The 27073-nt window shown below is 35.3% G+C and overlaps 2 protein-coding genes, 1 long non-coding RNA gene and 1 other non-coding gene across 4 annotated transcripts; 2 read left to right on the forward strand and 2 right to left on the reverse strand.

Moving 5' to 3' along the window:
• Positions 1–4787: 4787 nt before the first annotated feature.
• Positions 4788–9666, reverse strand: LOC110877356. Its single transcript, XR_002556968.2, has 2 exons — positions 9423–9666; positions 4788–5508 (listed from the first exon to the last, which is right to left on the reverse strand). It is a non-coding gene; the product is annotated as an uncharacterized LOC110877356 (long non-coding RNA).
• Positions 5913–8562, forward strand: LOC110877355 (receptor-like protein kinase FERONIA). Its single transcript, XM_022125501.2, has 5 exons — positions 5913–7054; positions 7173–7333; positions 7423–7558; positions 7654–7805; positions 8008–8562. Exons 1-5 carry the CDS (start codon positions 6040–6042, stop codon positions 8359–8361), a joined length of 1818 nt encoding a protein of 605 aa, XP_021981193.1. The 5' UTR covers positions 5913–6039; the 3' UTR covers positions 8362–8562.
• Positions 9667–10154: 488 nt separating the features above from the next.
• Positions 10155–11296, forward strand: LOC118481689 (photosystem II CP47 reaction center protein-like). The gene has a single exon (XM_035976889.1). It carries the CDS (start codon positions 10193–10195, stop codon positions 11294–11296), a length of 1104 nt encoding a protein of 367 aa, XP_035832782.1. The 5' UTR covers positions 10155–10192.
• Positions 11278–11348, reverse strand: TRNAC-GCA. The gene has a single exon. It is a non-coding gene; the product is annotated as a tRNA-Cys (tRNA).
• Between the last annotated feature and the right edge of the window lie 15725 nt (positions 11349–27073).

Genomic DNA, 27073 nt, shown 5'->3' on the forward strand with positions numbered 1-27073 from the left:
CGCACTTTGTAGCGGCAACTAGATTGATCTACTGTAATCGAAAATTCAACCCAATTAGGGGTAGGGGCGCACATCACTTATCACTCACAACTATCAATTAAGTTTCGCCATTTTAGTGGAAATACTCATCACTTGTGATGCAATCTCTTTTTTTTTTTTAAATTAACAATAAAACAATAAACTTATAAATTATAAATTTCATTTAAATTAAAAACAATATTTTTAAAAATATTTTAGACTACAACTTAAAAATAAACATATAAAAACAAAAACATACATAAAGAAAACCTACTCCTTGTCCGAATCAGGAACTTCCAAACCTAAAGAACTTACAAGTTCAATTAAATCGCATCTCAACCGAAAGAGAATTTCTTCATCACACAAGTCTTGTTGGACATTTTCGCGAACGGGAACTTGTGTAGGAGGATTTGGATATTGCACGTCCGTCTTCTTTGATTAGCATATTGTGCAATATGATACATGCATATACTATGTTATGTATTGTTTTCTTATTCATCGCACGAACCGGTCGGTTTAGTATGCCCCATCTACCCTTTAAAACACCAAAATCACTCTCAACATCTTTTCTTGCCGATTCTTGTAACCTTTTGAACGCATTTTCTTTAATATCGACAAGAAATGATGGAGCATTCACAAAAACAGACCATGTTGGGTAGATACCATCCACAAGAAGAAAGCCTCGTCTGTAATATCTTCTGTTAACATAGAATGGACGGAAGGGTGTGCCACCATCTGTTACGGTTTGAAATAACGGTGACGTGTGCAAAACATTGATGTCATTGTTTGAACCTAGAACACCAAAATATGAATGCCAAAACCATAAATCATTCGCCGTCACCGCTCTAAGTATGATGGTTGGTCTTTTGACGTCACCACTAACATACGCCCCTCGCAACTCTGTTGGACAATTTCTCCATTAGATATGTGTACAATCGATGCTACCTAGCATCCTTGAAAAATGTCATCTAGCCTCATGTGCGACGTAAATACCTGAGATGTTGTGTCTCGTCGGTTTATGTAAAAACTCTTTACCATACAATTTAATGATCCCGTTACAACAAAATTGCAAACATTCACCTGAAGTTCTATCCGACATAGCTAAGTATTCATCAAACTGATCGGGAGGGTTAACTGTCGCTAGTTGGCTAATGGCGGATGTGCATTTTTGTATCGGCGTGAAACTTCCTTTGCCTATCCCTTCGTAACGTTCTTGAAACCATTCTTCAGTTGCTTCGATGTCTCCAACAATCCTTAAAAATAAATCTTTTTATCACACCCTCAATTTCCACATGCGAAGTATTACCGCTAGGCGTGTGACTGACCAGGATTAAGCCACCAATCACATGTTACAATTATAATAAAATAATTTCACCAAACCAATACGATTAGTGACTTTGAAAGTTCAAGTTTAAAGCATGGTTGCAAAAGTCGCTAGGCGCTCCCTAGTCGGTCGACCGGGGAGTTGAGAGTACTCGACGTAGACGGAGAGTACTCGGGGAGTACTCGGACATGTTAAATTATAAAGAAATTAGTTTTTGGAAATTAAATATATGTCTAATAACATAAATTTACTAATATTTATAACAAAATACGTGAAAATGATATTCATTATTTAATATGATAGTCATATAAGTTATGTTTTGTTATTTTTTTTACGTCAAACTTGGCCCGAGTTGACCTACTAGATTCGATTTTGTTCGAGTTTGACCGCGTTTGATCGATTCCAAGTACTTAGGCGGAGTTAGAGAAAGTCGCCTCGGCAGCCTACCTTGTAGCGACAACTCGGGGAGTGCTCGGCCTTGGAAACCTTGTTTGTGTTTCGATCACTTGTACATTTTACAAATCGGTTCTGATTAAAATTTATATCTAGACGTAGACGAAAATAAAGGTGTCTCAATTACATACTCAGAGATTCATATCTTAAAAGTTATAAGCAAAAATAAAATATACTCAAAAGTAATTTAAATGACAAAATATGATGTTAGTGAAAAACTAGTAGAAAAATATACTCAGCATCATTCACTTTTAATATATAGAATGGGTAGGTTTAGCAAAAGTAGCTGGTGGCTGGTAGCTTGAAGCTGAAAGCTGGTAGCTGTTGGCTGGAAGCTGGTAGCTGTAGCTGGTAGCTAGTAGTTGTAGCTTTTTAGATATATTTGGTGTTTGGTATAGTAGCTGAAGCTTTTAATAAAATGTATAAAATGACTAAAATAGATATAACTAAAAATTTAGAAAGTTGGTGCATTAAAAATTTCCTTATTTTTAGTTGTTAAAATAGTCATTTATTCCCTAAAAGCTTGAAGCTCCTTCAACCAAACAAGACTTTTTATTGAGTTGGAGCTTTTTCTTAAAAGTTTAAAGCTAGAAGCTTCTAAAAGCTCCATGCCAAACATACCCAATAACTAGGTTAGAAACCAGCGTATTTTACGGGCTGTATCAACTAAATATAAAATAATTATTAATAAGTGGGAAAATAAAATAAATAATTGAGAAAAGAAATATTAAATAAATAAATATTCATAAAGTAAAAATAAAATATATTAGTTATTAACCCATTGGTATTAGGGTATACTCATACAAATACTAACATAGGCTCACTTACAAAACTAATCTTATGATTTATATTAGTCATTAACCCATTGGCATTAGGTTTAGACCTTTAATTAAACATCGAATTCTAACCCTTATGCTATATATTTCGTTAAGGCCTAAGAGCACTTTTTTTTTAAGCTCAAACAGAGTAAACGAAATTCTTAGTTTCAGGCTTTCACCCATCCAAAAATTACCATTTTAAAGTAGTTAATTATGTTTTATAAAGCACTTAACAAACCACTTTAAATGGCTCAGCTATAAAAAGTTATATATCTTTTTGACTTTTTCCAAGCGGTTCTTTCACCACTTTAAAAAAGAGAATAAACCTATCAGATTATCAATTGCAACGGTTCACCAACCGCTGTAAAAGGTAACCCATCAATTTTAATCCCTATTAATTATAACTAGTATTAACTCCCCTCGCGTTGCGGCGGGGCGCAAAACCGTGACAAATAGCATTAATACGATACCACCATCAGCGACAATCAACAATGAAGTTGCGTCGTGTTAGTGCGGAGAAATTAGACCGAAACGTAAAACATAGAAAATAATAACTAAGTTAATTTAGGACCCGTACGTTGCGACAACCAATCAAACAGGAAAAATAGACGTTGAACCACACACGCACCGTTCCACCATGTCAACTCGCAAAATTTAGAGCATAGTGTAAAACGAAACGTAAAAGCGTTGAACCACACACGTATGTTGCGCTGTTTTAACTCGTAATGGGTTAAAAGTGTAATGTTAAATTTATTTTTTGAAAAGCCCGCAAAGTATGGGGTACAACACTACTATGCAATAACTTGTTGCTAATTTATAATGTGTAAATATTAAAAAGCTATATATTATTTTAAAATTAAAATTACTATTTATGGTACTTCGAAGACTATATATATATTATATATGTTAAATTTATTTTTTGAAAAGCCCTCAAAGTATGGGGTACAACACTACAATGCAATAACTTGTTGTTAATTTATAATATGTAAATGTAAATATTAAAAAGCTATATTTTTTGTAAATTGAAATTACTATGGTACTTTGAAAACTATATATATATATATATATATATATATATATATATATATATATATATATATATATATATATATATATATATATATAGGGAGCCGCTAGAATGAAAACCACCCCGAGTTGTAAGAACCGCGAGAACCACACCATCCGGGTCGCCGTTTACCATGATTTTTTTTACAACTACATGTGTATATTATAAACACATCTGTAAAAAAAAAATTTAAACGCCCCCCCCCCCCCGAGGGGGTAGTTTTTTACACCACAAGTTTGGTGAAAATAAAAAGAAAAATAAAAACACCAAACTTGTGGTGTAAAAAACTACCCCCTCTGGGGGGGGGGGGTGGGGGCGTTTAAATTTTTTTTTACGGATGTGTTTATAATATACACATGTAGTTGTAAACAAAAAATCATGGTAAACGGCGACCCGGATGGTGTGATTCTCGCGGTTCTTACAACTCGGGGTAGTTTTCATTCTAGCAGCCCCTATATATATATATATAATGTATAACTAAAAAATTAAAAAATAAAAACCTAAAAATTATCATCAACTGTTCATCATCACTTTAAATTCATATAGATAATGGTTTATGAACCACTTTAAAAAGGAGAATGAACTCGTTAGATTAAATCAATTGTATTGGGTTCATCAATAGCTGTAAAAAGGAAAACTGCTAAATATAATCTATATTACCGTTTAAAAAAAAACTTTACCAACTGCTGCAAAAGATAATCGGCCAAGTATAACAAACAAAGGCACTTCCATGACACTATAGCCTCGTGGCATCTTAGTAGTGTAAGAAGGCTTAAAAACCTTTAGGTACTGGTTCGATTCCCACAAGATGATTTTTCCCAAATTTATTGATTTTTTTTTCATGAATTGGTGTATTAGCATTATTTCCTAGTGGAGAATCTGGAGATGGATATGACCGGATAGTTCCACTAGTGACACAATAATACACCAGAAGTCCGTCAATAATTCAAATTTGCAGTTCAAAATTAAAAAGCACTAACTAAATTAACCCGGGACCTAAGGCTTGTGATAACCCTACATGAAAACGAAAAAAATGGGCCTACCTTTACGATCCAAACTATTTTCAAGCCCACATCTATATCCCATGTACCAACATAGGCCCATGACATAAATTCAAATGTACATAATATATTCATCAAAATACATAGTACAATTCCCTGTACATAATTTTGGGCCCAAGTTTAAACCTTTGCACTAGCGGCCCATTCAATTCTTTATTCAGCATCAACTCCATCGGCCGCATCCAACTATGATACAATACTTGCCATGCCCAAGCCGAAACACTCCCCTTTATTAATGATCTACCATCAAACACTTGGTCCATAGGATGGTCATGGTGTACTCTGGTTAAGCCTGTTATCATGAGCCTAACACCCCAACTCCCCAATTATGGGTTGCAATGTTAAGCCCAAATCCATCAAACTTCCACATAACACTTTCAGTCCAAACACCTAACCTAAACATAAAATAGGCTCATATCCAAATTAACATTTCCTGCCCTGCCCATAGTCAAATAAACAATCTCTAATGGGCCCCTATTCTCCAAATTGACGAAAAAATTCCGTCCACATGAATGGCTAAAACAGCCCAACTATTGTGACAGAATTCCAACAATACATAAATGGCCCAAATGAATCTCCCTCGCCGAATACGTATTAACCCTCAACCCAACAAACTATCCCAACTAGCAATTTGATGCACATAGTCATGTACCTATAACAAGATCCCATATGCTAACCATCAATGTGTTCATATTCATAACCATAACCACAAATTTGCTGTTGACTTCTGACTTTTGACTCCATGTGGGCAATATTTTAGGATTCCTCCTGATGAAACATTAGACCCGATCAAGTTGGATTTCAGTTCTTATATACGATTTGGTTGTGAAATTATATTTTACAAGAACATGTCCTGGGCTGATAAAGTATCCATATTAGTCGAATATCGTATACTATATAAAACTGTGAGCAGACTATTTTTAAAATGATTATAAAATGTACAACTGTGTTCCTGAGTTTACTAATAAAAGGAAGTGATAACAAAGTGAAAAATATTTATGTTGACTTTAACGGAAGAAAGTCTTTCCTCCTATAACTTCCCTTTCCTCGTAACTTCCAACATCTAGCTTTTATTTGTCATCTACAAAAAAAAAAAAAAAAAGAAAAAAAAAGATATTCCTTGACTTTTCAGTCAATCCTTATCTATTAATTTTTTTTGGCCACTCACAGTGAGGCTTAAATTTCCTCCCACCTACCTTCACATAGTTAAAAACTGGCTTTTGTTGAATAGTCATCAACCTGCTTGTTGCCAGATAAGTTGAAAGCTAGTACTTTGATACTAGAATATAAAGCAGGAAAATGGATACTACAAACGAAGAGGGGGAAAATTCATCTTCACCGACGTCTGCACATCCATTTCGGCTTTTTTCTCTTGCCGAAATTGAATATGCAACCAAAAACTTTGATGATGAACTGGTCATTGGACAGGGTGGATTTGGAAAGGTATTCAAAGGTTATATTTCAAGTGAAGAAGTTGTAGCCATCAAACGGTTGGATTCTATGTCCGACCAAGGGGAACCCGAGTTTAGAGCTGAAATCGACATGCTTTCTAAGTTGCGCCATTCTCACTTAGTGTCTCTAATCGGTTATTGTCATGAAAATAACGAGAAGATCCTCGTTTATGAATATATGTCCAATGGAACCCTCTACCATCAGCTACACAAAGCCGATACTCCTTTAACTTGGTTGACACGGCTCAACATAGCCATAGGTGCGGCACGTGGTTTGGCGTACCTTCACACCAGCAGAGTCATACATCGTGACGTGAAAAGTTCAAACATTCTTTTAGATGAGAACTGGGCAGCTATGATTTCGGATTTTGGTTTGTCCAAAATCGGCCCAGATAATCAACCAATTTCTTGCGTTAACGCAAGTGTTAAAGGCACATTCGGGTATCTTGATCCAGAGTATTTCTATACTAGAAAATTGACAAGGAAATCCGATGTTTACTCATACGGGATTGTATTATTCGAATTGCTATCTGGAAGGCTTGCTGTAGACGAACGCAATGAGGAGGACGAATGTAGTTTGGTAAGGTGGGCTCAAAGATGTGTCAAAGAAAGAAAATTAGATCAAATCGTTGATTCTAATATCAAGGGAACGATTTCTGCCAAGTGTTTAAAACGGTTCGCTCAAATTGCAGATCGTTGTGTGCACAATGATCCGAAAGAACGTCCTTCCATGACTGATGTAGTGGCCTCACTTCAGGCTTTAAGTGTACTACAGGAGAAATCAAACATCGAGTTATCAGCGACTACGAGTTTCAGTTGGATAGTCCCAAAGTATTTGGTTTACGCAATAAACCCAAACTTCGGTATGCACAAACTTTTCCTAGTGTGTGTGTATATGCACTGTTGTTTGTTCATCATTATTTACATGTTTAATTATTTTCTCAACTCTATAAGATTTACCTTTCCTGTTCACCTTCTTAGACCAAAGTGGAACAGTGATCAAAGGCATAAATAAGTTCAGATTTGACGAACTGAAACTTGATACATGGTTGGGTAAAGGAAGATACGGAATGGTTTACAAAGGTTGGGTTGATAAGACCGAAATGCCCATTGCAGTTAAGATACTTCATCAAAAGAAACCTGTAAGTCTTGAAAACCTTGAGTAAAGTGTGTAGTATTTTTTTTCTATGTAATTCTTATGAAGGAACTGAATTTTGAAAGTCGAATGCAGTCCAATCTGGAAACGTTGAAAGAATTTGTTCATCCCAATCTTGTTAAGCTCATAGGATACAGTTTCCAAGGTGAACGACTATGTCTTTCGTATGAATTCATGCATAAAGGAAACCTTGGGGATCTCCTTCGTAGCGGTAAGCAGCATAAGTAACTCGAGGCACAAACCAAATAACTTTTTTCACTCAAAATGGTGCGTTTTAACTTGAAATTTAAATTTTATGGATTATAGGAGCTGTAGCACGACTTCCATTGGTTACAAAGGTGAAAATTGCAGTAGGAATTGCTCGAGGGATTGTTTTCTTGCAGAAGATACCATCACAAAAAAGATGGTCGCGTGTGGGTGAGTCCGGGCTGGACAGACGTAAGATTTTGCTAGATGAGGTAAAACATGAGCTCGTCTTCTATCGGTATTATCTTCACTTTTCTTACTTGGGTGTTTAGCTAATAACAGTTAACAATATTTGACTAAATGTATAGGCTTACAAACTCTTTACCCAACATAGCACATTCACACAAGGATTTGAAAAGATTTATGCATTTTTTCTTACTGATTTTAATCTGTGCACAAAATATAAATCTGCAGGATTTTACAGCAAAGCTTTCAGATTATGATGTTAGTACATTGGTAGACGCTGAATATAACATAGCCTATCCGGATATCTATGGGGCCTTAGAGCTAAAGAGTAATCTCTCCGGTTATGAAGTAGTATTTGTAGAGGTTCTAACCGGGGAAAGAATCTATAGTTCTAATAGACTAGAGAAGATTGATCGTTTGTTCCATCAATGTGGAAATGGCTCATTGCAACATGTTGCACAGTTGTGTTTTAAAGTCTGCAATGAAGTTGATTCGGAATCAAAGATGGTAACAATGTTAAATGAGCATGATGTGTTGATACGAAGCAGACTGAAACTCTGGTTAAGGAATACACACAGCTAGCTAGGACTGTTAATTGTCAAGATTTGTATCATGTTTCTGGGCAACAAAAGTTATCCATCAAACCAACTGGTTGACTCATATTAGGCAGACTGGGTTGATCGTCAAAATTGAAGAATCACCTAGGCAAATTGGGTTAGTCCATGTAATTATAAACACTGCATTGTTTTGTAATTGTAATATATAAATGTACTTTTCTTTGCACATAATACTTACACACACTTATTCCCGATTATTGGACTAAAATCTACGATATCTTAGTTTATAGGCCACATTTGATACTTCTGGATCATTTTCAACTCGGGCGTTTTCAACCTAAATTGTTAAAACGGGTCAATAATCTAAGTTATTGTTTTCTACTAATTAATTGTTAAAAACTCTATATTTTATAGAATTGCAATAGTAAACAAAGATAGTAAGGGTTACAAAACCATGTTACAATAGCATATGTGAAATTGAAGTAGCCGATGATGAAAATAGAAACTTGATATTAAATCTTTCTTAGAACATATGCATATCTGTGATAATAAGAAATGACAACCAAAATGATAGAAGGGATACAGGTGGCGGATCTAAGAATTTTTTTCACTAGGCTTCTTTTAGTAGATTCCCACTATTTCTCACTATTTTTTTTCCAAATCATACAACACTCTCACTAATTTTTCCCATTTCTTCTAAACCGAATGGGTTCCTGGGAACACACAAAAGTGGCCTTGATCCGCCCTGATGGGTACGAACCCATGACTACAACAAAATTTTCAAATTTCCTACAGTAATATTGAACCCCATGACAACAACAAACCCACATATACTTGCATACATAGCACAATAAGAATAACATGAACAAGAAAGTTGCTTTTATTTATTAACAAGCTGCAATAGAACCATATAACAAATATATAATTTGGTTGAAGCATTTCATCAAGCACCTGATGTGCATCTTCAAACCGAGCAGTTTTAAACAACGCAGCTATTAAACATTACTGAGTATCCTTCAAGGCTTCTATATAGCAAGAATCATACATCGAAAGAGAAAAAAACTAAGACTGAATAACTTACTGAACCTTTAACATGAGGGGATAGTCGAATAACATGACGACAACTATAGGTCAGACGATGTAGACGGTAGTACAGGTGTCGTTGAGTCACCATCGATGAATAAGCATGTCGATTTGCAAGGGGCGCCGCATAACTAGAGAAAGCGGCCGAGTGAAGAAGACCCAAGAAGTAGAGGGAGCTTGTAATTTTTGTGAAAGAAATTCATGGATTGCGGCATTTGGGGGAAATATAAATTAGGGGGTGTTTGGCCTAGCTTTTTTAATAAAACTTATAGCTTTTTTAGCTTTTTTTTTTACAAAATAAGCTTAAGTTGGTGTTTGTTTAGCTTTTTAAGGTTATGCTTATTAGCTTATATAAGCTAATTTGAATAAGCTTATTTGAAGATGGTTTTCTAGCTTATTTGAAAAACTTCTTTGTGTAAGAGCAAATTATATAAAATAAGCTATAAGCTAATCCAAACACTTAAAAAAAGCTTATCAAATGATAGAAAATAAGCTATAAGCTACTATAAATTATAAGCACAAGCCAAAAAATAAAAGCTAGGCCAAACACCCCCTTAGCAGGGAACTTTGTCGATGGTGTAATGGTGTGGTATGGGAGAGACGAGTATCATGGGGTGTGGTTTGGTGGTTTTTTTGGGGACTATTCGTCACGTAGGTGTCACGTTAGCATGGATGGAGGACTATCCCTTTGAGGACTATCAAGGGTGGTGGACGATAGTCCTCCTTCTGTTCATATAATGCATACAGCTTTGGTTGCTGGTTAGGCCGGTTCGATGGCCCTGTATGAATTAGCAGTTTTTGATCCTTCTGACCCTGTTCTTGATCCAATGTGGAGACAGGGTATGTTCGTTATACCCTTCATGACTCGTTTAGGAATAACAAATTCCTGGGGCAGTTGGAGTATCACAGGGGGGACTATAACGAATCCGGGTATTTGGAGTTACGAAGGTGTGGCTGGAGCGCATATTTTGTTTTCTGGGTTGTGCTTTTTGGCAGCTATCTGGCATTGGGTATATTGGGATCTAGAAATATTTTGTGATGAACGTATAGGAAAACCCTCTTTGGATTTGCCCAAGATCTTTGGAATACATTTATTTCTTGCAGGTCTAGCTTGCTTTGGTTTTGGTGCATTTCATGTAACAGGCTTGTATGGTCCTGGCATATGGGTGTCCGATCCTTATGGGCTAACAGGGAAAGTACAATCTGTAAATCCAACGTGGGGTGTAGAGGGTTTTGATCCTTTTGTTCCGGGAGGAATTGCCTCTCATCATATTGCGGAAGGGACTTTGGGCATATTAGCAGGTCTATTCCATCTTAGCGTCCACCCGCCCCAACGTCTATACAAAGGATTGCGTATGGGCAATATTGAAACTGTCCTTTCCAGTAATATCGCTGCTGTCTTTTTTGCAGCTTTTGTTGTTGCCGGAACTATGTGGTATGGTTCAGCAACTACCCCCATCGAATTATTTGGGCCTACTCGTTATCAATGGGATCAGGGATACTTCCAACAAGAAATATATAGAAGAGTTAGTACTGGGTTAGCCGAAAATCAAAGTTTATCAGAAGTTTGGTCTAAAATTCCTGAAAAATTAGCCTTTTATGATTACATCGGAAATAATCCGGCAAAAGGGGGATTAGTCAGGGCGGGCTCAATGGATAACGGGGATGGAATAGCGGTTGGATGGTTAGGACATCCTATCTTTAGAGATAAAGAAGGCCGTGAACTTTTTGTACGTCGTATGCCTACCTTTTTTGAAACATTTCCGGTCGTTTTGGTAGACGGAGACGGAATTGTTAGAGCCGATGTTCCTTTTCGAAGGGCGGAATCTAAGTATAGTGTCGAACAAGTAGGTGTAACTGGCGGCACCCGGATTTGAACTGGGGAAAAAGGATTTGCAGTCCCCCGCCTTACCACTCGGCCATGCCGCCAAAACGATACACAATAGGATCAAAATTTCCCTTTTTGGGTTGTATTACTAAATTTTAGTTTATTGTACTTGCATCCTGTTTTTAATCCTTTTTTTAATTTAGAAAAATTAGAAAAGAAACCGTTTTTCCCCTTTTGATTATCTTTGATCTACCCCTTCGATTGATTATATAGTATCTCAAAACACACAATGCCAAAAAGCTTCCCCTCACTTTTATATTGAAAAAGAAAATGTATATTTCACTCAAAAAAACCAAAATTGATGACAAATGGGAACCATTAACTATTCGTTGACTGAGAATTCGTGAATGATTATTGGATTTGAATCTAAAATTTGGTTTGCCTAATGACATAAGAAAATACAAATTAATACATAGTTAATTGATTCTTTTGAATAAAAAATCCTTCTCAATTTCCATTATAACAAAAATGATAAGTATATGTAAACCCCAAAACGGAAATTGTTACAAAGATACAAAGTTGGCTATTTAGAGTATGTTGCCTATAAATAAAATATTTTTTTTATTTACTTAAATAACTAGCTTATACAACCCCTATACACGTTAAATGACAAAAAAATGTAAATTATAAACTTGTATATAATCCTTATTAATGAAATGACTTATATAGATAAAATAGTAAAACAAAAGAACAGTTATATTTTCGCTATTCAAAATAATTTTCTAAGTTTTCATTTCTCTTTTGAGATACTACAATCCATTTTATTATGTCTTCAAAAGAAGTAACACTAAAAAATAAAAAAATAATGATCATAAAATTGTAAGTATTTTTAAAAATAATTATAAGTTATGAGGTTATGGTAAATGAATTGTAATTAAATTCTACTATGTATATTACACGGCTTAAGTAAATATTGAACATGTGTATTACACGGCTTAAGTAAATATAATGTTATATACTTAATAGGGACTCAAAAAGTAATTTACTATTAATTAAATTTGAAATTATACGTTTGATCTCTAAATATATTAAATAATATTATACTTATTATATTATTTGATACATTTATATTTGTTATAGATAATTATTAATTAAATTTGAATTTATACGTTTATCTCTAACTATATTAATTAATATTATATTATATTTTGTGTATAAAAATTAATATGTAATATTATTATTAAAAGGGAGGAGGCACCAGAGAGTGACACGTGTACAAAAAGATTTTTGTTTATTAGTATAGGAAGATAGGAAGATTAAAACAAAGTAAATAAAAATAAAAGTTACATTTAAATAAAAACCTAATGTCACATTTAAAAAAAAAACTAAGCATTAAAAAAAACTAAACATTAAAAAAAATACAACACAATTAAAAAAAAAACCTAATGTTACATTTAAAAAAAAAACTACACTACGCACTCTATTTTTTTTCCTTCATTTTTTCTAAGATGTGACGGTTTTCCTCAGGATATTTTTTCTAAGGTTGAGGGAGATTGGTTTATAAAAATAGGAGTAAACTGCCATTTTGGTCCCTGAGTTTTGGTCACTTTTGCCACTTTAGTCCAAAACTCAAACCTTTTTCATCTGGGTCCCTGTGGTTTCAGTTTTATTGCCATTTTGGTCCAAAAATGAAATCAGGTCATACTTGTCTAATAAAATCCTGCAATTTTGTCATTTTCTTCAGGGGCAAATCAGGTCGTATTTGTCTTATAAAATATGGTATTTATTTATAAAAAAAGAAATGATCATTTTGCCTTTGCGGAAAAGGATAAAATAGCATGATTTTATAAGACAAATATGACCTGATTTCATTTTTGGACCAAAATGGCAATTAAACTGAAACCACAAGGACCCAGATGCAAAAAGTTTGAGTTTTGGACTAAAGTGGCAAAAGTGACCAAACCACAGGGACCAAAATGGCAGTTTACTCTAAAATAGAGAGAAAGTTGAGGTTGTGTGTAAAAAATGGTGGTTAAGGTTAAATATATAGTGGTATTGAGTAGGTTTTTTTTTTTTTTTTTATAAAAGTCCATATCGTCGATATAAACCTCCATTGTATCCCCCAGTTTGTCTTTAAACATCATATTGACCAGCCTCTGGTATGTTGCACCTGCATTTTTTAAACCAAAAGGCATGGCAGTATAACAGTATATACATGTGGGTGTCATGAATGCTGTGTCTTCCTGATCAGATGGCTCCATTTGGATTTGTTGAAATCCTGAGGATGCATCCATGAAGGTCAGCATTTCATGCCCGGCAGTTGCATCTACCATTGAATCTATATGAGGTAATTTTAGGACAAGCTTTATTAAGGTCTGTATAATCTACACAAACTCTCCATTTCCCATTTTTCTTTTGAACCACCACCACGTTTGCTAGCCACTTGGGGAATTTGACTTCCCTAATCATCTTGGACTTCAATAATCTTTCAACCTCCTTTTGTATAATTGTGTTCCTTTTAGGAGCAAATTTCCTTCTCTTTTGCTGAATGGGCTTGAAAGACCTGTCAATTCCAAGCTTGTGACTTATAATATCTTTTGATATACCTGTCATGTCTTCGTGTTTCCACGCAAACGTGGACTTCCTGCATTTTAAAAAGTTAGTAAGCTGATTCTCAATATCCTGAGAGATATTAGCCCCTATAAGCACCGAGATATCTGGATTATCCTGATCCAGGATAATTTTCTTAATATCCTGCTCCGAAGCTTCCACGATATCATGGGCTTGTATCTTTAATTGCTATCCTGCTCTAGATTTTGTTGAGGCTTTCATCGAAGAGGAATAACATTCCTTCACCTTCTGTTGATCGCTTTCCACTTTGACTACCCCCCAAGGAGTAGGGATCTTGATACACTGATGATAGTGTTTTGGTCAAAAATCAAGCAAAGATAATGCAACCAAATCTTTGTGTGTGAGGTGTGATGCTTGAATCAATAAACAATATTAAGGATCACTCTGAAATGTAATGAACAAGTGACACAGAGATTTATACGAGGAAAAAGCCCTTGATCAAGAGATGATCTCCGGCATAAAAAACCTCGGGTGATGGAAACTACCGATCACCAACTTAAATAAAATAAAATGTGTGTTACAACTTCGGATGACAGCGAGCTAGTTACAAGGATCACTAGAGTGAAAATGTGTGACAATGGTGTGTAATCGCCGAGCAAACTGTTGTAAACTGATGAGAGCTGTATGAGTGTGTGTGTGTTTTAGCCAAAAATAGCCAAGTGTCCTAATTTAGCTCGCTATCCCCTTTTAAATTTAGTAAAATATCTAAATAACTAACTATCCGCAATTCGTGCACTCTCCCCACGATCTCCATAACATTCACCATGGTCAAGCACGTGCGGAATAAAAGAGAATATGCTCCAGGAATATCGCCATGACTAAGTCCAAGCACGTACTCCTGCAAAACAATCCCATATTCAAAGTAGACAATCGTTAGTGTAAGGATCACTATAATGATCCTGGATCCTGATCCTACAATACTCTCTGAGGATCACCAATTCAGACAGAATTAAGGATCCCTGAACCCGATAGCAATTGAGGATCACTGATCACAGGAAAATCTTCCCCTAACAATTGCCCCCAAAATACAAGGAGCAAAAGTGAAAATAACGAGTTGTATTTTCTGTTCTTATCCGCAACAAATCAATCGGATAACTAGACGTTGTAAGCGGACTAGCCGTTACCAACCTAACGTCACTGAAGTGACTACCCTGCAAGATCATTATTGTAAATTGAAGTTAGGGATAGAGATCGATTTGCATTTAAATTCGAGAAAGACTCCCTTTAAATCCTCATTCGAAGATCAAGCAGGTATCTCTCTTCCTCTTCTCCCTTTACGTTTTCTTTTCCTGTTCATCTTCTTCTCTACCATCATGACTAAAATGATGCTAAGATCCTACCCGGCTAAGGATCACACCAAAGATAGTCCTCTTAAAAGCCAGGGGATCATTGAAGATTCCATGAAAGAGCGTTGCTGCTTCACCGATCCACAGATAGACAGAATCCGCCATTGTTTTCCAGCGAGTACCGTTTTCAAAACCTTTAATCCCACCATTCTGAGCGATTTCGTGTCTGAAACTTGGGTACCTTTCCCAGCCACTCCGTTCTCAATAGAATACACATACCCTTTCCCTGAATTCACCCAATCTTTCTTTTCCCTCACCGGCATCTCCTATACTCAAGCTATGTCAATGATGTGGAGGGTCTTGATTACCCTTGAAAGGATCATTGAGCAAGAAGGCATTGATCTGGGAATGTCGGAGTTGGTAGAGATGTACAATCTAGTGAGCCACGGATCCCACCGATATTTACTTAAACACAAACCTTTTGAAGAACACCCCATTCTGAAAACCACGAAGAATGATACCAACTGGAAAAGGAGGTTCTTCTTTGTCAGGAGGGATACCCTTCCAAACGGGAAGGATCTGCCAAGGAAGTGGGCCACCCATGGTAGGATAGAGGATCCTTAGAAGGATCATCGAATGAGCTTGCCTCTGATCAGGGTCACTAACATATTTTCATTTCTTTTGTGCAGCTATTTCTGTTTCACATATTATACCGTCACCTGCCACCAAGGAGAGGCTTGCTGCTTTCAGAAAACTTGATCCTGCAACAAGGTCATTTCAAGCCATTACCCAGGATTCTCAAGAAGTATCCTCAGGTTCTGTAACAATGTCGAGTAAGTATCCTGCTTTTTGTATAATTAAACGTTTAAATAAATAGAAATAGGATAAGGATACTTATCTGTTTTGGGTGTGCAGGTGCTGGAAAGTCATCAAAATCTGCTTCTCGCTTTAGTGTCACTGATCTTGACACTGTTCGGTCTGGAAAGAAAAAGTCTGTTGCTAGCCCCTCCGTCATAGTCCCCAAAGCAACCACTTCAAAGGGAAGAACTGGAAAGAAGAGAAAGGCTGTCGGTACCCTTGAAGGCATTCCTCTGATCTAGCATCAATTCGAGGAATACGTTGCTGATGTAAGAATAGCTGATCCTTAAATGTGATTCTGGTACATGATCCTTCCATACTGACAGTAAGGGATCCTGAACTGTATCTTTTTTTTTTTTTGCAGAAATTTGCTGAATCCGTGACTACGTTGGGAACGTTGAAGAGCTGGAAGAGAAATACTCGGACCTTCAACAAGTGGCGGTGCTCAAGGATCACAAGATTGCCTCCCTTGAAAAGGACCTCAATGATGCCAAAACTCAGACGGTTAAAGCTCAGATCAACGCTGACTACGAGAAGCACGAGCTCATGGAGGGTGCTAAAGTCTCCGCTACCATTGCCATGTATAAAACCAAGCTGCAGATGGCCCAAGAAGCTCAGGATCCTGACTTTGACAGGAGCAACTGGGACATGGAGGGCTGGAAGGCTAGGCTGGCTGAGTTGGAGGATGAAGAGGAGGCTGATGAGGTTCTGGCAATTGAGGCAACCGAGAGTGGCAAGGATCAGGCCGGTGGAGAGGCAAGTGGAGCTGGTGATGGTGATGCAGCGAAGGTGTAAGCTGCAAGGATGGGCGATGATGGACACTTCTAGACATAACCAGAGCCCATTTTTTAAGTTCGGTAGTGGTTTTTTGGTTGTGATGTTTTTAGACAATGATGGGTTGTATTTTGAACAATAGTATTAGGTTCATGGATCATGGATCCTCAGACGATAGGTATGATAATAGGTGGTGGAGGGATCCTCTGTTTGGGGGATGAAGCCACTTGTTATACTGCCGCCTTTTACTTCCTGCACTACTATAACTGCATGAACAATGGACACCCTTTGCCAACCCATATGGACGGGCCACGTTTTGCTGGTAGAAATGTGGGTTGGCAATTTTGACAACCTTAAAGGGTTGAACATTTTGTGAATAAATAAAATTTTAACTTTTTGACTTATCTTGTGTTGTCATCCTTATGAATCCTTTAGTTTCCAAGTGTTATTATATACTTTATTTGAATAAGAAAAGTTAAACAAATTAAGTTTAAGAATTTTAGGATATGATCCGGGATCAAATATCCTATAGTCGGAAAAGATAAACTTTAGAAAGGTTATGCCATTTTAGAATCATTGGGTCTGTTGTCAAAGAATAAGGGTCACTTATATAAATGATAAAATCAAAGTAATTTGAGGATCATACCTGAGGATCCAAGTTAGGATCCCAACTCCTTAACAATCATAATCAGGATAATCAAGAAAGACATACCTTAGTGGAAGGTAAGGATCAAGGATCCTTGCTTGTTTAACTTCAAAAACCTGAAACAGAATATAACCTGGGACTAAGCCAACATATAAGACAAGTTAGTGATTGGGGACAAGCCCAACAATTCTGGGGACAAGCCCAAAGGATAACTGACGACAAGCCCAAAGGATAACTGGGGACAAGCCCAAAGGATAACTGGGGACAAGCCCAAAGGATAACTGGGGACAAGCCCAAAGGATCTTGTGTAAACTGGAGTATGGCCCTCACTGGCGACTATCCAAACTTAGTGACATGAAAATGCCAAAACCTTAGCTAACGTGAAAACGTTAGAAACCTTAGGAACGGATGTATGGTACGTCTACCATTATACGTAGGATCCCGGATACAGCCAGTACAATGAAATTGTCAGCCCCTAAAGCGAGTACTGGTCCCATTGCCATGAACTGTACCAGGATCATCGTGCGCTACTGGCGATACTGGGGACAGGCCCAAACTGGGGACTAGCCCAAAAAACTGGGGTCAAGCCCAAATAACTGGGGTCAAGCCCAAATAACTGGATACTTCTGTGGAGACTTATCCTCTGCCAAGGATACTCAAACCTTTTGCAAAACTTAGAAACAAGTGAAAGGGGGATAAAGGATACATGATCCTTATCCTTAAGTATTTGATATATAAAAAGTTAAAGAGTTTGAGGTTAGATCATTACCCTAACGAGGATCCTTCGTTGATCAAGGATCCTTCAAGGACCATCATTGGCTAAGGATCACGGATCCTTATTACATGAAGTATCTCTTCAAGTGGACAGCATTCCAAGCTCTTGGTAACAAATCACCGTCCATTGTCAGTAAGCGATATGCCCCCTTTCCTGCTTCAGCTTCAATCAAATAAGGGCCTTCCCATTTTGGTGCCAACTTTCCATCAGCAGGATTGGTGGTATTCTGAAATGCTTTCCTTAATACCATATCACCAACTTGGAATTTCCTGATCCTGACATTCTTGTTGTAAGCTCCGGCCATCCTTTGTTGATAACTGGCCATCCTTACCCTTGCCAAATCCATAAGTTCTTCTATAGTATCCAAGTCTTGAACCAAGTTTTCAGCATTTCCTTCAGGATCACGGATACTTATTCTTGCAGTAGGAACCGCCATTTCTGTAGGGATCACCGATTCTGCTCCAAATACCAAAGAGAATGGAGTTTGACCAGTAGCATTCTTGGGAGTTGTCCTATCAGCCCATAATACATAAGGTAGCTCTTCTGCCCATTTCCCTTTCTTGGATCCAAGTTTCTTTTTCAAGTTGTTGATGATGATCTTGTTGGATGATTCTGCCTGGCCATTAGCTTGTGGGTGGACTGGTGTTGATGTTATCATCTTAATCCCCCAGCTGTCACAAAAGTTAGTAGTTCTACTCCTAATAAATTGGGATCCATTATCACATACAATTTCAGAAGGGATACTGTAACATTCCTAATTTTTATATAAGAATTATGAGTCTGGTTAGATTTATTAACCACTAGTAACTAGAAACTATTTTATTTTAATATAAATATTCAACCCAAATAGTTTTAACCACTATTTTATATAGTTGGTTGAAATATTATTCTAAAATTAATTGGCCTGTATATGAGTGCCCTTTCTAATAAAATAAAAGACTATTAAAACTTATATTATTAGAAAGGTAACTTACGGGTAGGTTGACCGTAAGAAATATGAAGTTCCTAGATAAGCCTAGGAACCGTATAATAAATTAAATTATAAAATACATTGTATTTTAAACCTACTTTATTTTTAATGGAACTTAGACCCAAATGTAGACAAAAATATTCTCGTTCTAAAGACATATTCATTATTTTCTAGAACATCATATTTTAGAAATGATACGCGCCAAATAAATAAAGCAGATGAATTAATTATAAGAATAAAATAATCTAATTATAAAGTGACTAATATGAAATTTGAGAAAATGTAACTTCAAAAGTGTGTGCATATGATGGTCTACGTGTTCCATATTTTTTTTACAAAGAAAAAGCTTTAAAATTAATATTTAAATCTTGTATATACGTGTCAAAATTAGAAAGGAAATGAGAGACTCTATAATTGAATGACAGGCACGGAACTTACGTGTCTTTCATGCAACACTCATTCCTCAGCTATATATATAGGAATCCCTTTCTACTTTCAAGTGCTCATTTGTCTATCTCTATCTCTCGAAATTTTTATTTTTCTTATTTTTACCTATAATAATAATAGGGCTCTGCCCCGTTTTAAGTGTTTTAACTCCTGATCACAGCTACCATTTCCGATTGATCTGAGCCTCAGGGCTCTGCCCGACTAAGTTATTGGGATTTGGTCTCGGGACTTTGGGACAAGGTTGATTTAGGGGTATTATACTTACCACGAGTGCAATATATATTTTTTTAATAGCCCAAAAGTATACCCAAAATTTATACCAGGAGTCTTTCTAGTTGAACCCTAAAGTTACAAAGCGGGTCCATTCTCTTTTCTCACCATTTTATTCTCTTTTTATGATTTACCCAAAACTATTATTTATTTATTATTCTATTTTGTAAAACAACTCTCATAAAAAGTCATATCTATTATTTTATTTACCCAAAAGGAAACCCTAGTTGAGACACCCAAGTAATTCTACACAATCCCTAAAATTTTCAGAATAAACAGAATCAGGTTCAGGGCCCCTAAAAATCAGGGGGGGGGGTATTTCCTACTCAACGATTATCCAAATAAAAAGCTGTCTAAATTGAATTTCGAGATTCCATCGACTCATCAAGGCTAGTCCCACACGCGGCAAGCCTATAGTAATTAGGTGTCCCTTACGGACCGTAAGGGATAATGCTTACGGTCCGTAAGCATGTCCAAATTTGTGTATAAATAGCAGACTTTGGGACTGGAAATTGGGCGATAGAACGACGTTCAAATTCATTTCCTACGTCGAGTTATTTGCTGTTCACTTCACAACACACACAAAATCAATAATTAGTAGAGAGGGGTGCTGCTACGATACAGGGTATTAACTCGATCGCTATTACGATTCATTTTCCGACCGATCAATATATCCAATGGATGTTTAAGTGCCACCCACATTAGGGTTATACTTTGTCGTTCGTCGTTAATTCGATGGATGTTTAAGTATTGTACTTTGTCGTTCGTCGTTAAATCGATGGATGTTTAAGTATCGCACTTTGTCGTTCGTTGTGAGAATTTGATCTCGTGAGTTATCGTAATTGTTGTATTAAGTTACCTACCTAGTTCGTATGCACTAGGTTACAAGGCTAAATCAATAGGCTAAGCTCTGCCTGTGTAAATCTGCAATATATCAAGGCTTATCTGTAGACTAAACTTTGGCCGTATGAATCTGCATGATTGTAATGTGAGTCATTCTCTTTTTATTAAATGTTTTACAATACTCCAAATTATTTTCAGAATTATAAATTACAGTGATTAAGTTTATGTAATCACCAAATTACAGCCAGTATGTGGGGTATTGTGCACATTACTACTGTTTTAATCACATTAGGTGGCCGAACCTAAAATTAAGTGATATACGTCATTCATTGGGGCAGCCAATGGTGATATGACCACAGTCACAGATCCGGTCGAGTGACAAATACTGTGGGTAGTTGGTTGATATCTGAAACATATGTAAAAACTCTTAATACTGTAAATTATAACAAACGAGTCGTTTTAGTAAACTGAATGATTCACTCAGTATTTCCCGCTGACAAAACCTTTTTAAAACGCGTTTCAGGTAATTACAGTAGATTGGAGTAAGGATTGGATCCGGCATTAAAAGGCTTCAAGAAGTGGCTTATTTTATTAATTAAATCAAATTAAGAACTATTTTTTTTTATTAAAAGCTACCTTTGTAACAATGGAATTTATTCCATCTATTTAAATAAAATCCGGTGTTTCTAAACTCTGATATTTTTCCTAACTCACGGTCCTGATGAAATTTCCGCTGCAATGTTTTTCAAAATAATCACCGGTACCACTGGACTGCTCGCGGCTCCCGATTCCGGCCAGGATGGGTTCGGGGGACGTGACAGAAGGTGGTATCAGAGCTAAGCCACTGCTTTAAGCCTATAAGTGTTGTGATAATAACACTTAAGCTTAAATAAAAAGAGTTAGGAGATTACTATTAAATGGTAGCACAGCTGATAACAGTTAAGACTTGAACATAAGAAAAGATGCCTTAGTATAAGCTAAGCCACTTGTTTACGCAATTAGGTGTTATAATAATACCTAAGTTTAAACGGAAAATTAGAAGCTTAATATTATCTGATAGCACTCCGGATGATATTTAGACTTGAACTTAAGAATTTTGCCTTAAATAAACTTTAAGGTAAATTACTTATATAAGTACAATATAATGGATATTGGTATTCCATAAAAATGACAATTAGCAGGCAATAGCATTTAATTGCTATTTATTCTTGTTTATTGATATTACTTGATCTAGAATAAAGATATGTTATGGAAATACAAATTTCCTTGATTCTGGATAAAAGCCCTAAAGAGGCACTGTTAAAATCTTGAAAAGATATTATTTATGGGAAATAGAAAAATTTCTCCGGCAAAACTGGGTATAGAGTAGCAGACTCTCCAACTTGTCCGGATATACTGAGATTACCGCTCCGGCGCGAACCGGATAAGACGGGATACATAGTATGTCAAACAAGTGACAAGTTTCCCTAAATAGTATCATAACATGATATCTGACTTATTTTTGGAAATATGAATCTGTTAAATACATTGACCTTATAGAGGATATGTATATTACAGCATGTGAGATATATGATTCCAAAAGCCAAATAGGAATAAAGCACAAGCATATGTGTCTAGATTTCTTTATTAGAAATCTCTCGCATATATCTTTAATTTTGAGATCAAACATTATTTCGTTTGATCATCTGTCTCATAACTCGTGCAACAATATAATTAAATGAAAACTTATTAAGTTGGGACATCATCAAAAGTATAAGAATTTCCAATGCGTTACTATAAACTATTAACGCAAGTAAGAAGTATATAAAGTTGTGAAAACACATGAAACTTAAAATATACGTCCACAGACGTTGAAGTATATCCCACACGATTTTCCAAGGCAAGACCTTTGAAAAATATAAATTAGGCACGATGACACCAATGCTAATTCCGTCAGTAGAAAAAACTACTAATAAAAAAGAAGCACTTTGCCATATGATCCTACAACCGACATAAACCTCGCTGAGATACGTTGTAACAAGATTTCATAATCATCGGTGCACAGAGTCATAATTATCGGTACTGCAAAAGAAGTCATATACTTTTGCAATTCCTCTATTTTCTTTATTACAAATATACCATATTCGACATTCTCTTGAATGTCACTTAACAACGGTTATCACACGAAATTCCAGATAAAGTTTTATATTTCTTTTCGTTGAAATTCAGACTTCTACATATAATAAGTTGACTTTCGCAAATTCTACTTCATCTAATAATCATCATATTATGATGATTTCTTTCATAGCAGCAAATATTGATCTATTTCAATTCTTGGTAAATCCACACGTTACACATGCTCTGTTTGTTGCGAGTATGATTCGCTTGCTTTATGAAGACCACTGGAGGGCTTCATTCCAATTTATCAAAACTCAAATATCATTTCACTTTTTGCACTATGAATCGCATTATTATAAAACAGTGACTCTTTGATATCGAGTTAATGAATTTTATTAAACCATTGAGGTAAAGAATTTATATTTTATATATATAAAAAATTATATTAATATATACTCTCATTTAGGTTTATATTTAAGTTATTTATTATTAATAATTTTATTATTAGTGTTAGTATTATTTTTAGATACTAGAGTTATTATCAGGGGCATGTATTGAATAGCCTAGCCTTAGTTAGGCATGGACTGGCCACCTATGCTTAATCAAGGCAGCACTAACCAATATCCGCCATGATAATGACTAGTTAATTAAGTCATCATACTTATTTTAATTATATAAAAAAACTTTACTTTGTACTGTAAAGAGAAAACATATTTTCATAAAACAAAACCAGAATTAGAGGGACGAATAAAATTATATAAAAAATTATGTATAACCTATTTTGTGGTAATTATATACCATAACACCCTGATAAGAAAATAACCATATAAGAATAATATAGTAGTCATCAACTACGTTGGATTAAGAGAACCTTGTAATATCTAAAGAATAGCCCCTGTTTTCACATTTGTAAATACATTTCACAACGTTATATAGTTTCAAAATGAAAATAAGTAATCACATAGAATCAACGCATTAATTGTTATATATATCCAAAATATTTTACAAATACTTCTGTACAATAAATATTTTACACCTCTATTTACAACTTTCATTTAACGTTATAAATAATAGTGATTCTTTTACAAAATCATAATACTAAAATATTTTGTAAATGTAATAACTTTATTGCGGTATTCTGTAATCTATATTACATAGTATTTATATTTGATATGTAAGATATGGTTCAGACAGGAACACAAATAATATATATTACATTTGCTTTACAAAAATAATATAATAGTTGGTCATGCCAAAACAACTTGTTCTTATTATATTTCCATGACATAGTATGAAAAATATAATCACTAATAATATACTATCACATTATTTCACAATTTAAAACAATTTGGAACTCTAAACAATAATACACTAACTTTATAGTCTTCTAGTGTATCTTTGCAAATTCACTCATCTCAGCATATTGATTTTCTCATATCATAAATATTTGACAAATCATTTTCATGCTTTTATTTCATTCGGAACCTGTTAATTCTAAGTCTTCCTCAGTTGCCAATCAAAGTAAGCTTTCTTTTGACAAAGAATTTTATTAATTCTAAAAATCTTTCACATCCATTTTAAATATCTATTAATTATATATCTTATGGCTTGAACCTAATCACTTTGGAAATTATATCATTTCATCTCATTCATTTGTCTTTGATTTCTTGAACTAATTCAGTTGAACCACTGAATCCTACTTATGGTACAACTCGTATTCACAAAATTTGATATTTTAATTCTGTGTCATCTACTTTAAAATTGTTTTTATTGACCAAAATATGACATAAATCTAAAAGAAATATCGTAACCCAAATCTCGAGGACGAGATTTAAAACAAGGTGGGGAGAATGTAACATTCCTAATTTTTATATAAGAATTATGCGTCTGATTAGATTTATTAACCACTAGTAACTAGTAACTATTTTATTTTAATATAAATATTCAACCCAAATAGTTTTAACCACTATTTTATATAGTTGGTTGAAATATTATTCTAAAATTAATTGGCCTGTATATGAGTGCCCTTTCTAATAAAATAAAAGTCTATAAAAACTTATATTATTAGAAAGGTAACTTACGGGTAGGTTGACCGTAAGAAATATGAAGTTCCTAGATAAGCCTAGGAACCGTATAATAAATTAAATTATAAAATACATTGTATTTTAAACCTACTTTATTTTTAATGGAACTTAGACCCAAATGTAGACAAAAATATTCTCGTTCTAAAGACATATTCATTATTTTCTAGAACATCATATTTTAGAAATGATATGCGCCAAATAAATAAAGCAGATGAATTAATTATAAGAATAAAGTAATCTAATTATAAAGTGACTAATATGAAATTTGAGAAAATGTAACTTCAAAAGTGTGTGCATATGATGGTCTACGTGTTCCATATTTTTTTACAAAGAAAAAGCTTTAAAATTAATATTTAAATCTTGTATATACGTGTCAAAATTAGAAAGGAAATGAGAGACTCTATAATTGAATGACAGGCATGGAACTTACGTGTCTTTCATGCAACACTCATTCCTCAGCTATATATATAGGAATCCCTTTCTACTTTCAAGTGCTCATTTGTCTATCTCTATCTCTCGAAATTTTTATTTTTCTTATTTTTACCTATAATAATAATAGGGCTCTGCCCCGTTTTAAGTGTTTTAACTCCCGATCACCGCTACCCTTTCCGATTGATCTGAGCCTCAGGGCTCTGCCCGACTAAGTTGTTGGAATTTGGTCTCGGGACTTCGGGACAAGGTTGATTTAGGGGTATTATACTTACCACGAGTGCAATATATATTTTTTTAATAGCCCAAAAGTATACCCAAAATTTATACCAGGAGTCTTTTTAGTTGAACCCTAAAGTTAAAAAGCGGGTCCATTCTCTTTTCTCACCATTTTATTCTCTTTTTATGATTTACCCAAAACTATTATTTATTTATTATTCTATTTTGTAAAACAACTCTCATAAAAAGTCATATCTATTATTTTATTTACCCAAAAGGAAACCCTAGTTGAGACACCCAAGTAATTCTACACAATCCTTAAAATTTTCAGAATAAACAGAATCAGGTTCAGGGCCCCTAAAAATCAGGGGGGGGGGGGTATTTCCTACTCAACGATTATCCAAATAAAAAGCTGTCTAAATTGAATTTCGAGATTCCATCGACTCATCAAGGCTAGTCCCACACGCGGCAAGCCTACAGTAATTAGGTGTCCCTTACGGACCGTAAGGGATAATGCTTACGGTCCGTAAGCATGTCCAAATTCGTGTATAAATAGCAGACTTTGGGACTGGACATTGGGCGATAGAACGACGTTCAAATTCATTTCCTACGTCGAGTTATTTGCTGTTCACTTCACAACACACACAAAATCAATAATTAGTAGAGAGGGGTGCTGCTACGATACAGGATATTAACTCGATCGCTATTACGATTCATTTTCCGACCGATCGATATATCCAATGGATGTTTAAGTGCCACCCACATTAGGGTTATACTTTGTCGTTCGTCGTTAATTCGATGGATGTTTAAGTATCGTACTTTGTCGTTCGTCGTTAAATCGATGGATGTTTAAGTATCGCACTTTGTCGTTCGTTGTGAGAATTTGATCTCGTGAGTTATCGTAATTGTTGTATTAAGTTACCTACCTAGTTCGTATGCACTAGGTTACAAGGCTAAATCAATAGGCTAAGCTCTGCCTGTGTAAATCTGCAATATATCAAGGCTTATCTGTAGACTAAACTTTGGCCGTATGAATCTGCATGATTGTAATGTGAGTCATTCTCTTTTTATTAAATGTTTTACAATACTCCAAATTATTTTCAGAATTATAAATTACAGTGATTAAGTTTATGTAATCACCAAATTACAGCCAGTATGTGGGGTATTGTGCACATTACTATTGTTTTAATCACATTAGGTGGGCGAACCTAAAATTAAGTGATATACGTCATTCATTGGGGCAGCCAATGGTGATATGACCACAGTCACAGATCCGGTCGAGTGACAAATACTGTGGGTAGTTGGTTGATATCTGAAACATATGTAAAAACTCTTAATACTGTAAATTATAACAAACGAGTCGTTTTCGTAAACTGAATGATTCACTCAGTATTTCCCGCTGACAAAACCTTTTTAAAACGCGTTTCAGGTAATTACAGTAGATTGGAGTAAGGATTGGATCCGGCATTAAAAGGCTTCAAGAAGTGGCTTATTTTA

This window comes from Helianthus annuus, chromosome 9 (assembly GCF_002127325.2).
Source record: "Helianthus annuus cultivar XRQ/B chromosome 9, HanXRQr2.0-SUNRISE, whole genome shotgun sequence".
In the NCBI taxonomy this organism is placed as follows: domain Eukaryota; kingdom Viridiplantae; phylum Streptophyta; class Magnoliopsida; order Asterales; family Asteraceae; genus Helianthus; species Helianthus annuus.